General features: G+C 42.7%; 1 protein-coding gene across 1 annotated transcript; it reads left to right on the plus strand.

The window, feature by feature from the left end:
* The first annotated feature begins 6,425 nt into the window (after positions 1-6,425).
* On the plus strand, positions 6,426-10,619 carry LOC137268186 (transcription factor HES-1-B-like). The gene is made up of 4 exons (XM_067802719.1): positions 6,426-6,631; positions 6,738-6,833; positions 8,923-9,010; positions 9,558-10,619. The coding sequence occupies exons 1-4, from the start codon at positions 6,590-6,592 to the stop codon at positions 10,334-10,336; spliced, it is 1,005 nt and encodes a 334-aa protein (XP_067658820.1). The 5' UTR covers positions 6,426-6,589; the 3' UTR covers positions 10,337-10,619.
* The last annotated feature ends 2,674 nt before the right edge of the window (positions 10,620-13,293 follow it).

A 13,293-nucleotide genomic window follows, 5' to 3' on the forward strand; every position in this document is an offset into this window, starting at 1 on the left:
GAGAACCGTATCACATTCATGATGTCAATGATCACATCTCAGGGGTGCTACATTCCAATCGAGGGCCTTTTTAGGTAATTTAAAACCGGTTTGCCGCTTTTGTGTTATTGAATGATATGTGGCTTAACTTTGCGTTCAGGTTTATGGCACCTTTAAGGCGAGATATGTTTGAGCGCGTGCGTGTGCGTGTGCGTGTGCGTGTGCGTGTGCGTGTGCGTGTGCGTGTGCGTGTGGTTTTACTGTACCGGACTTTTCATTCGAAACATTTTGCTGTACGACGCAGCCGGGGATCGAACTAAAGATTTTTTGCTCTCCGGGAAGACGTTCCGTCCATTAGACTTTCAAGCGTGTAGTTCGCATGTCAGAAGATGCAGCTTTCTTTGGTCAGATTCAGCATTGAAAGAGCTTCTCACTTTCTGCAAAGTTGGTTGGTTGGTTATTTCGTACAGTGAGGCACGGATTGCAGTGTGTCTGTATCAGCAGATAAACATGTGTGTTTTCAGTGATTGTGTGAATATATTTTTACGCCGCATTTAGCAATATTCCAGCAATATCACGGCGGGGGGCACCAGAAAAGGCTTCAAACATTGTAAGCTTCATACGTTGTATCCATATCTGGGAAGTAGGGAGCTATTTTAACTTATTTTATGTTTTTTTTTTGTTTGTTTTTTTTTTGTTTTTTGTTTTGGGGGGGGGGGGGGTATAAACCAGAGGCAGGTCTCTAATATGACCAAATTGGACATGGAACATAACGTTCAGAGTGTTCAGGACGGTGCCGATTTCGTTGCCAGCAAGATCTGACAAATTATAGTTGCTCTTAACGAACATGAATTATGGCATCATCGGGAACAAGAATTGTTGTCCATGAAAACGTGTCACGTATTCGGTGACAATAACAGAAGTTTCGCTGTTGACAATTGGTGTTTTTAAATTATAATCATTTTTTAAATACATGTTTTTTAATTCTTGTAGCACTTTTGTTAAATATCGATTCCAAGTTTTATAAAACCCTTACAATACCATCTGGACAAGGAAATAGGCGTTGTTCTTTGTGTAACAAAGTGAACAAAATGCTGAAGCCGTTTTTGAAGGTCTGTCAACTAGAGCACTAACTGATTGTTGTAATTTCCAGAATTTTGTACCCTAGGGTTAAATTGTTTTTGGGTTAGTGTTTAATCTATCAGCTTTCTTCTCCCGTATCGTAAATTAGAAACGTGCCTGTGTGAAAACATCTTACAAATACTTCACCCGCCATGAGAAAGGCGTTATCGTTTATAACTGTGGGCGTTAAACACATAAACCCAGTTAAACTATGAAAACTTTGTGTGCAAACCGCCGCCGCTCGTTTTGTTAGTTTGTAAATATTTATGAAAGTGGTCTTTATCACATTAGCGATGAAGCGAGATAAAGATCGGTGTATGGGTATTATGTTATATGATATCGCGACTGGACACAGCTCATTACAAATTCTGAATCACGCTTAACAAGAATAGAATTGTTGACCCCAGGTAGATCACTCTGTTTGTTAACTCATCATTAACGCGGGGCGATGCTCCCATACACAAATCATTTTCATTGGATATTATTCCCTAAATGTTGGTTTAACCCTCCCCTCTCGCTCCAGCTTCCCCGGGGCTGTGTGGGGCGGGTATTGCTTGACCCCTGTGATGGACCTATCATGTTGCAATTTTGTGTGGGGGAAGCTGGGCCTATATTCACAAAGCGATCTCAGCGACTGTGATAACAGTATGGACGTTGTCAGATTTTGTCTGGCGTAACGCTAAGATCGCTGGAAAACAGGCCCCGGTGAACTGATCAGATTTTAATGATCTTAAGGGGGCAGTTTTGGCTACGGTTGGAAAGTTATTACGGGCTCAGTTTTCAAACCACTTTAGACAGAAGTGTCAAATTTGAACTATAACGATGTCAGGTCACCTGAGTTGCGTCCCTTATCCGTACCTGGATCCTTTGATCAATTACTCGAATGCTATATTTATCCTGTAATTACAACTCGTTTGCACATACAGATGCACACGTCGGGTAGCCTAGTGGTTAAAGTGTCCGTTTGTCACGCTGAAGACCCAGGTTCAATTCCCCACATACGTGAAGCCCATTTCTGTGATACAGCTGAAGCACTGCAAAAAACGTCGTAAAACTAAACTTTGTTTAATAATTTCTGGCAGTTTCATGTGGGAGCGACACCAGCAACGAAAAAGCGGCGTAAAACTAAACTCACTCATTCTTTTTCAGTAATTTCTTGCAGCTTCATTGGGAGCAACACCGACAACGAATTTCACACACTGGAGCCAGCTGGGGACTCAAAATCGGGCCAACGGGTCGACGAGCATTTCACCATCAAGGCTTTTCCATCGTTCCCTCCCCACGGAAGAGTTAACACTGTCGACAACGGGTGTGTGCGTGTGGTTTTTTTCCAAATCAATGCTCCTTTCACGAAAAGGACACAAGTTTAACTTTCCGCTTCACTGATGATCTCATATATATTTCAGTATGTACATCAGGCATATTCCTCTAGTCGATCATGACATCTTGTCCTCAGAGAAGTTTGATTTAATCTTGAAAGAGGGATTGGCAATTTTACCCTTGAAGGTTACATATAGTTGCGTGGGGAGTTGAAATTTAATACTTTGGTATGAACACCACCATTTCATGCATCTGCAGTTCTTCTTGCCTCCCGAGTTTGGTGTCTTTCTGTGTGGGACGACAAATTGAGAGACTATGGTTTTACGCCGCAAATCGTCGGTTCATTCCCTCGCTTCGAGCGAACGCTTTAATCACTTGGCTACCCTACTCCAAAAGGTGAAATCTGAAATAAAGCGTTTGTGTCCAACAGTCCAGAAATGTCACTTATTTAAAATACTACCAACGAAACCTGTCAAAAGATATCTTAAAACATCTCAAATCGTGACCAGTCCCAATAATTTCTAGTTCTTGTGGAAGTGAATTTGAAAGAGGTAACTGACAAGATCAGGTGGTCAGGCTCGCTGACTTGGCTGACGAATGTCATCGTATCTAAATTGGGTAGATCGATGCTCATGATGTTGATCTCGTGGTTAAACAACAAACCAAACAGCCAACAGTATAGGGTTATCATGTCCACACATGGCACTTTGATAACACTTAAAGCTATATCTATGTATGGTCTCACTGGATCGGTGATTCAATTCGATTCCTTGGGTGAGAGAGTGACTTAGTGAGTGAGGGAGGAAGCCCAAAGTGATGTTTTAAAGAATGGCCGCGAAAAAAATATCCTGTCACAATTATAGTGCAGGGACAAACGAACTGATCTTTCCTTCATGTAAAATACTTTAATATCATTGGCCAATGACGCTTCAACAACTTTCCGTGTCTCACCTCTCAGGAAAGCGACAATTGGAAAAAATATTACCCGCTGCCACGGTAACCGCCAAACTATCCGCAGACAAGCTGTATCGCTATCATACGCATGACGTCATGATTTGAGGCATGTGGTTCCCCGTGTTCCACAACCGCTTGATTAGCTGTTTTTAGGTAAATAAGTAGACATTTATTTTCCTACTTTCACTGCTTTATTTACACTATAGCTAGTTTAATCACTGAATCGTTTGCACACTCAACATAAACATAACCAGCCATCTTCATATCAATTTTAAGCTTGTCAGAACATGTTTCACTGATTTAAAAAATCCAGTCGAGAGGCAGACGCCATTTTGTTTACATGTCATACATTCTGTAGCGGTGTTCCAAATAAAATTAAAATGATGTTTTGTACATACAATATAGCGGCCCGATGTACGCCTCTTTGAAGCAGTGTGATCGCTCGCCTATCGTCTCGGGTAACACTCCTACAAAGAGGCGTACACCAGACAGTATTACCCTTGAGAGAACTTAAAGTACAACTTAAAGTATTCATCGATGCTTTAGGGTGGCTAAACATTAAATAAAAAGGAATTTTTTATGTGAAGCATTTACAACTGGTATCACATCTGTGTTTGTGGCCTTAAGCTTGTCTCATTTCGCGACGCTAATGTTTCGCTAAAGCTGTATACATTCTTTGGTGAAATCAAACTATGAAGAGTATACCTTTTTCCCTGTGGTTTCCATGAGGTGGCATGAAAAATGCAGTGATGATTGTGGTATTCATATCCGAGACGATGAGAAATGTCAAAAGACATGAAAACTCGATCAAGAGGATAACTTATCTTAAAGGCCCGCAAGCCTTGTAAGCCTTATGAGTCACCGAGCTAAATGAAACATATGAGACAAATGACCATTAACATCAGAAGAAGATTCAGCACATACCTTCCGGTCAAAATATCAAAGGTCGGCACATGTCACGCGGAAAGAACCACCATCAGGGACGCCTCATATACTTCATTGCTGCGCATGGTCTGGCGCAAGAACACTCGGGATATCTCGGCTCATTCCGCTCGCTTCATGTTGAGCCGATTGGAGCTTTATGATATTTTCTAAGTGAGTGAGTTTGGTACAACGCTTTTGAAAACGTATTTCGTGTATATCATGGTGGGTCAGGTTTATGTTGAGGAAATTCTATGCCTGATTCATAGGGTTAATCTTCAGAGGAAGAACTTGGTTTTGGTACTCCGGATCTTCTACTGAGCGGTATTCCAGATTCCGCAGCGACGTACACTGATTGTCTTGAGTGAGTGAGTAAGGTTTACGCCGCTGTGAACATTATCCCATGAAATCACGATGGGGGACACCAAAAGCTGGGCTTCTCACATGAAACCCGGGGTGTGGGGGTCGAACCCAGATCTTCAGTGTGCCTTAATTGTTAAGCTACTCAGTTGCCCTTAGAATTCTTAACAAGGTGAAGATTTGGTTTTCAGTTATCCATGCTTGTCATAAGGGGCGACTAACAGGATCGAGTGGTCAGGCTGACTGACTTAGTTGACACGTGTCATCTTATCCCATTTGCTTACATCGATGTTCATGCTGTTGATCACTGCATTGTCTGATCCAGACTCGATTATTTACAGGACGCCGTAATATAGCAGGGTATTGTTCAATGGTATATTTTCGATTCTCTTAATGCCAGGGTGACAAGCCAGCAGAAAATCTATTCCATAAGCTTGTGAGTAGGCATGGTCATGCGTGTTATGTGCGTGCGTGCGTGCGTGTGTGCGCACGCAGTATCATTAAGTCCAGTCTGGTAGCGTTGTGGTTAAAGCGTCACATGGTTACGTGTGAAGCCCATTTCTGATGTCTCCTGACGTTAGGTTGCAGGAATATTACTAAAAGCGGCGCAAAACAATACTGACTCGGCTATAAGGAAATTCGTACATGTATTGTCGATTAATGCTACCCAGTCCTTATAGCAAGGTGACTGTTCTGAGGTCAAAATGAGATGCATCAAAGGTGAGATTGGTGTAAAAAGTACACTCACTCACTCAATATTATGAGTTTGATGCTGTGCACAAGCAAACTGTAGCGCAAATAGGGTTGCGCAACAAAGACAAAATGACAAGTCTTCCTACATGCGACCTGTCTGTGTGGTGACATACTGGACAAATATTTAGGGATTGACAGTGCTGGGAGCAGGTTTCTGACAAGACTGAGGAGAGGAATTCTGCACTCTGAGGTCGATCTAACGCTGTTTCTACACATGAATCACAGTTGATTGCTTGTGAAAATAATAGTAATATATCACAACCTCAACTCTGCGAGTTGCCCTGCAGGTGTGAACGAGTCGTCTTACAATCAGCCTGCTATCTGAAAGTGGAACACAGTCAACAAACCATGGCGTTCGACAGCCCCCCTGTTACCAAGACACCTATGGTTACTGTACGTCAGAGGGGACTGCGAGGGGTCCGAGGGGCTACACTGAGGGTCACACTCCGTAATTCCACTTGTCCCTCCCCCTGTCGTTTGTTATTACAGTTACCGCAACAATCCTGAAATCGATGAAAACATATCAAAAATGATAAAGCTCACACCTTGACTCCGCTTGAAGCGAGGCTTGGCTCAGCGGTGCCTTCGTCGACAGTAGGGACTTATGAGAAGCTGATGAGCTTTTACTAAAGTTATACACCGCCGTAATGACACAAGGTTATAGGTTTAAAGATATTTAAATCGTAAACCAAATAAATCGGACGTGAGTTCTCATTTCCCACGCTCTCCCAGTGCCCCGTTCGCCGAGGTGTTTTGGTGTGTCGGGTATCGGCGTTCCTGGCCACATATATCCCCCAGGTAGGGGATTGGGGGAACACAGGTGACGTCTACCTGGCCGCGAGGTAGGGGCGGGGTTTTCCCACACTCCTTCTAAAGCCTGGTCGCGTGCCTTTATTACCATATCAACAAGTTTCCTGGTTGACGGGCGTGTTTAGGCATGCGCCAAGGCGTGGTGCTGCTCGCGACGTTATTTAAACCAATGAGTGATCGGAACGCCACGAGTTGGGCGGAGCTTAATGGAACGTGATTGACACGCGAGTTGAGACGGTGTAACGTTCCAGCGTGTCTGTGTCTGTCACACGAAACGCACGGTGTAGGTATTTTATCGATATACGCGCGTGCTAGGCAACATTCCTCTGCAGAAGGGACACGATCTGAACTCGTGGAACATAACACAGTCATGAGATCTGAGAAGTCAGCGTCAGCGAGGGACTCTCGCAGGGTATGAATAACAACGTATTCGATTGTCGGATTGTTGATGTATATATAATATACATAAAAATAACAGAATAAGGGTGGAAGAGTGTACGTTTCGTTTCTCTTTTCAGACCAACAAACCGATGATGGAAAAACGGAGACGGGCGAGAATAAACGCCAGTTTGTCGGAGCTGAAATCTTTACTGTTAGATGCCATTAACAAAGAGGTAAATATGTTAGCATATTTTTATTATATGAACTTGTAACCTGGAAATGTCTTTTGAAAAAGGTGTTAAAGCGGTCTTGTTTCATCTACCGCGTGAGGGGTTGAACAGGTCGCAAAAGGTTTATACTTGTCACAGGTTAATACTTTTCCCAGTACTTGTCACAAAGTCGGAAATGATGACCGTTATATTTGTAGTCACAATGACAAGTGCGGAGGGATAAATGTGATCCATGACGTTGTTGTGTCGTAACGGGTGTTGTGTGCCAAGCAATACACAATTGCAGGCTTTCACGTGTACATATTACAGTGATCGGCAACAAACCACTGGTTCAGTCACTCACTCACTCAAATGATGTAATATCATTAACATGTGTACAAATACTTGCTGTCCGAATCGAATCTTGAATCCGCTTTTAGAATTTAGAGTGAGTGAGTGAGTTTTAGGCCACACTTTCCAGACATATGGCTTTAGAATTTAGAAAACATCGAGAGCTTGTTCGAGAATGTCACACTGCCTCTCTTTGTCTCGAAACATTCTCGAAATGTTTGTCATACCACATTCGCACGGTATGGTAATTACATGAAAGTACCGCTTTAATTCTGAAAAAGCACCCCTTCCCCCAGTGAGAGACTTTAAATCCGTCAACACACCTCGCCAGGAGATTTCATTCAAGGTTACCCTGATAATTCTGCAAACATGTTGCAGTAATTCTGCAGAATGTTTTCCGGAATTATCAATCTTACACTTCCGGAAATTTTCCGTGTTAGTGAGGTACATATATGTGAGTAGTAGTAGTGTAGTCTCACATAGACACAGGGTGAAGGGACAGCAGCGCCTTGAGGTCACACGCGTCTTCGACGACACATACTACTCAATCTTATACAGGGATACTGCGTTGGTCAATGTTCCTTAAACGCACAGGCTTTGAATAACCAGTTTGGTGTATCATGGCATAACAGCAACACCCCTATCAAATGTAATGTATGTAGATGTATGTCTTCATTCACAATACATAACTCGGTAGTACTGAAAGTGCCCTTGCTTGTTTCGCACGGACTGTCAATATATGTGGGTGACGGTGAACAAGCCGATAAACTGATGTATCGGGAACACTTTCTATGCTCTCTTTTAGAACGCAGCGGGAAGGTTTCGTTTTTAATCCTTTGTACCCCCCCTTTAACACGGCTTGCGGCCTTGAATTATTATGGAACATATAAAGGTTTGTGTGTTTCATAATTTAGTATTTATCGTCACTGTTGACACAATTCAATATGTTTAAAGATATCGACTGATGCTCGCAGATTTTGATGGAAGTGGGGACAAGGTGTCACCAATCAGATGTTTTAAATTTATGATATAATTTTAATTTCTAATAACACAATGCTGATAATGAACTTGATAAAGTCGAGCTTGACTTTTTGAGATAGATTCACAGTGTACTTATACTGATAACGGCTAGAATATTGGCTTTCAGTAACCCATGTTTGTCGTATGAGGCGACTAAAGAGATCGTGTCATCGGTTCCCATTTGCGCAGATCGATGTTTATGCTGTTGATCAGTGGATGGTCTGGTCCAGACTCGATTATTTACAGACCGCCGCCATAAAGCTTGAATATTGCTGAATGAGGCGTAAAACTCAACTCAGGGCACCATGTTTAAGGTTTTGGCGGAATGAAAAAGCCCACTGCTTTTCGTTTTTATGAAACCTAGGTCTTTAAGCTTGTAGTTTCGTGGACTAAGTTATGGTCAGTGATTCGGTAACGCAGTGGTTCTCGAAGAAGCCGAATAAAATATATTAGTTAGGGAAGTGGTTCTTTAATGCATTGGACAGATTGGCGCACCTTAGACAGACTTGGTTGTACTGCACGTTATGCGAATCCAAGATTACATATGATGCTTGTTCTGCTCTCACCACATATTAATCCCTTGTTAATCATCCCACTGTTTGCTAGTTAAATGCGATTGGCTGCTTCATACCATAAAACAAACGAGGGTCACAGTGAGCACACCCCGTATCACGATCACTGGTGACAATGCTTATCAGTCGAAAATCAACAACGTAACTCAATTTATGTTTTTTTTCCAAAGGGTGGGCGTCACAACAAGATGGAGAAGGCGGACATTCTGGAGATGACAGTCAAACACCTGAGAGAGATCCAGAAGCACTCGCTCACAGGTGAGACACTGCACGCCCCATTTCACGCAATATACCTGTCCTTTAGACACCTGTCAAACATCCAATCCAACATACCTCACATTGTCATGGAAATAACAATATCTAATGTAGCATTAGAGGAGCAGATGAGTGACCGCAATCTCCTCTCACCTGTACTTATCGTTGATTGATAGGTGAGATTGTACCACCCAACACTCAACCCGTTTTCATCACTGCAGTATATATATCAACATCGGCTTGTGGCATGCTTTTACATACATGACATTATGTGGTCATCGTTGTGTAGATAGATCTGACGAGAGCGGATAAATGCTAGACAAAGTCGGAGAATGAGAAACGTGGTTTGAACCCCGCTTTGTACAATTTTCCATGTGTTTTTGTTTGGAGGTATCTTAGTCTCGTTCGGAGACGGAGGAGGGTGAGCGGTTTTGGGGTTGAACACTCCGATCATGGTTTCACCATTAGCTCTGAAACCACTCCACGAGACAGGACACATTATCTAATAACCAAACTGTTCTCACATTGATTATTCATTTATTTTGCTCAGACACAACAACGGAAGACCCAAGCAACAACAGTGTAACCAAGCACCGCCATGGTTATAATGAGTGTAAACAGGAAGTCAGTAGATACCTCGATACTGTCGCCGGATGTGACGCAGAACTCAAAACTCGTGTTTTAGACCACCTCACATCTAAGACAATGACGTCACTTCCGGAAGAACCAACTAGGGAAATTGCATCACCGGTAGTATCCAGTAACCAGATTCGGCCTTCATCGACGGAATTATCAAAGAATGATGTTGCCATGGATGTCAACAACAACGTAGCGAGCGTAACGTCATTAGCCCAGACGGAAACGGCGCAAGTGTTCAGTGCGATGCAAGTCATACCGACAAAGCTCTCTTCTGGGGAAGTAGCTTTTGTTGTGCCTGCGAACATTGTAAACAGCAGACAGGTGTCGAACTATACGGTGCCAGCCAAAATTCAGAACACGCCATCTTTGTCTAATCACATCTTGTCAGGCACGCCTGTGACGTCAGTAGCGACAACTCAAATGGTAACGCTTCCGTCATCCTCAGCAGTGTACCCGATGACACAGGTGTCGGGGAGCATCACCATCATCCCATGTTCTAGCATTGCTGAGACATGTTTAGTCGCACCACCTGCACAACTTTCTAATTTACATGTGAAACACGTGCTTCACGAGCCGCACGTGCAAGTTCGTGAGCAAAACCGGAATGACGTTCATGGCGGCCATTTTGAACGTAGGGATAATTTGGAATGTGGAAAAGGGTCCATCTGGAGGCCGTGGTCGCACATTTAAGAAGTGTCACCATTTACTGACTTCAGTGTGATGTTCATTGTTACGTCCCTTACATGTACCCGGATCCACATAGATATGGTTCTTCAATCCAGTAATGACCCTGGACCTATCGGCAGTCGCGGCCGTTAATAAAATGCAAAGAACCACCGGCCAGATCTGAAGTGACATCTTGAAAGACTGTGATATAGCGAACTTGTTGATTTATAAGAAACATTTATGTAATATATTCATATTTTTGTAGAACTTCATCGGTTACAAATATACCACAGTGCTATGCATTTTAGATACTTCTTGTTGTTGCATTGAATTATTCGCAAATAACTTCTGCAAGGAAGCTATAGTTTTCCCAGCCCCACATAGAGCTGATACTAGTATAATAGAAATACTGTTCGAAATGTATTTATGCTAACTCACCAACAAACATTGTCAAATAGCAATTAGAAAGAAAAGCGTTCGTTCCGGGGTGGATTTTAATCGTTATCTAATTGTATGGTCAGTTTATGACATAATATAGCAGTACAGGGACAAAGTGGTAATTCTTTAGTCTGAGGAGGCATATGTCACTTGGACAAAAGTATGGGTTCGATTCTCAGTTCAACCCGACAATGCCTCTAGATTTTTCAGCCTTATACAAAAGACCTAGGCCCCGTTCCTCAAAGCGACCGTACGACTGTCGTAAGTCTATGCTGAAGTATGGAACTTGCGATCGCCTTAGCGCTAAGTTCGCTTTGAGGAACACGACCATTCGTAACAACTCGTGTCATTCCGGGTAGCATCTCGTACCTCTTGGCCATGTTTATGACTGGGACTGGGGAACTCGTCTTCTTGTAGGTCACGAAAAGAAGCGAGTAGTTAAGAACGGATACACACCCTGTTCTTGGTTGACAGCGTGTCACGGATGCCTAGTTAATATCAATCACTGGATATTCTAGTTCTGATTTAATTATCTGTAAGTCGCCGCCTTACAGCTGGAATACTGCCAAGCGCCCAGTTAAACAACGCGTGTCAAATGTTGTAGGTACGATCGCTTTCGGAATAGTCAAAGACATGGCTACTTTGAATTGCCCTCTGTCGTTGAGGACCGTTTAACCATAATCACATCTCATCTAAATTATACCTTTTACTGTTCGATGATTACAGACCTTTTTACGATACAGAACATCACAATAGCAGGACATTCCGACATCATTGCCCTTTTAACGTCGGTTGTTAGTACGAATGATCTCAAAATACAAAATGTATTGTCATAGTGGACGATTTCACAATACATAAAGTATATTGTCATAGTAATGGGCCCAAATGGCTTAAAAATGGACCAGTAAAACATATCACAGGAAATTGTACTCACAGCGATACAATACAGCAACTGAACATACGGTGGTTGTTATGCATTGAACCGGTGGAAATTACACGGTGGAATTGCCTGCGGGCTGGACAGTTCAAAATGGACGTTTAAAATCTCCAGATCGCATGACAAACTTAAAATAAAAACGTACATATTGTATGAGTCAGTACAATGGCACGAGGCTGGGGTACGCTGGGCCGTACATGGCCCCGTTCTTCAAGACGATTGTAGCGCTAAGATGATCGTAACTCCCATACGTTGACTGTCACAGCACTACGACTGCTTGGTGAATGTGCCCCTGGCAGGTGTGCCTCATCGCATGATAGATGTATGCACATTGTGTATATACTTTGAACGTTTTGGAATGAAGCAATGATGGCGTCAACAAAATACATCTGCTGAAGTAAATGAACATACACTGAACATCAAAAGAAACGCAAAAAATGAAATCTCATAAACTTAAGTGTTTATATTTGTTTTCTATTTAAACACTTGACAGAGCTGCGTTTATTTTGCACTTCAGTATATGTCGTGTCTTGTCTTTTTCTCCTGTTGGGCAAACGCGGAAGTAGAATATATTTTAAATTTTGATAACAGGTCTAATCGTGGGCAACAGACATGGAAGGACGATGGGTGGGCCGTGTAATTAAATCGCTGGATTGTGACACCATATATTCGGGTTCAATTCCAAACACTTGTAGACTGTGTACCGCCAGTTTAGGTGTTCCTGTCATGACGAACAGCAAAAAGTCATGATATTAATCACTCAGCCAATCAAAGATCAAGACTTTCATTAGGTTTCGCGTTGATTTAGAAAGTGCGTTAATTGGACAAGATGCCAGGTAGGAGGTAGGCTACAAATGACATCATTTGTAGATATTTACTGTATGGGTGACAGCAATGAGAATGCTACCTGTAATCAGATTTTGATATAAAACTACGGCATGTAACTACTTTTGCTATTGGATATGTATGTAACGCACATATCCACGCACTCGTGCTTGCTCAAAGACGCTGGTATTTTTTCCCCTCGATCATTGGATGCCTTGCTGCCTCAAGGAACATCGAACTGTTGCGGCTCTCTAATCCCCACGAGGTACCCATTCACAGCTGGATGGCCTGCGATACACAGTCACAGTACTTTGTCCAAGTTTACTGCACGGTGTGACTGACTCCAAGGGTTTTACACCTGTCACAGATGGGCTCGATCCCGGCACCACCATGCTTACTGGATCACTGGCCTGGCGCATTAGACAGCTCGCCCATCACGTCCCTAACAACGTCTATACTACTAGCAATCACAACCTGATACAAACTAAGGCATGTAACTAGCCACTGGTATACTACTAGCAATCAGATCCTGGTGCAAAGTAAGGCATATAACTAACCACGGGTATACTACTAGTAATCAGATCCTGATACAAACTAAGGGATGCAAATAGAAAAGGGTATGCTACCAGCAATTCCGATACAAACAACGGAGGCAGTTCGCAAAGCCTAATGAAAAACACCTCAACGTCAATGCATGTGCGTCTCGTTTATTTGACGGTTTGGTGTAAAGGCATTTTCCTCAACACAAGGTCCATTATTGGACCGGGTTTTTAAATCTATA

This window comes from Haliotis asinina, chromosome 16 (genome assembly GCF_037392515.1).
Source record: "Haliotis asinina isolate JCU_RB_2024 chromosome 16, JCU_Hal_asi_v2, whole genome shotgun sequence".
In the NCBI taxonomy this organism is placed as follows: domain Eukaryota; kingdom Metazoa; phylum Mollusca; class Gastropoda; order Lepetellida; family Haliotidae; genus Haliotis; species Haliotis asinina.

Coding starts and splice junctions, on each gene's coding strand:
- LOC137268186 (XM_067802719.1), top strand. CDS start 6,590: ATGAGATCTGAGAAGTCAGCGTCAGCGAGGGACTCTCGCAGG. Junction 6,632..6,737: donor CAGCGAGGGACTCTCGCAGG/GTATGAATAACA, acceptor TTCTCTTTTCAG/ACCAACAAACCGATGATGGA. Junction 6,834..8,922: donor TAGATGCCATTAACAAAGAG/GTAAATATGTTA, acceptor TTTTTTCCAAAG/GGTGGGCGTCACAACAAGAT.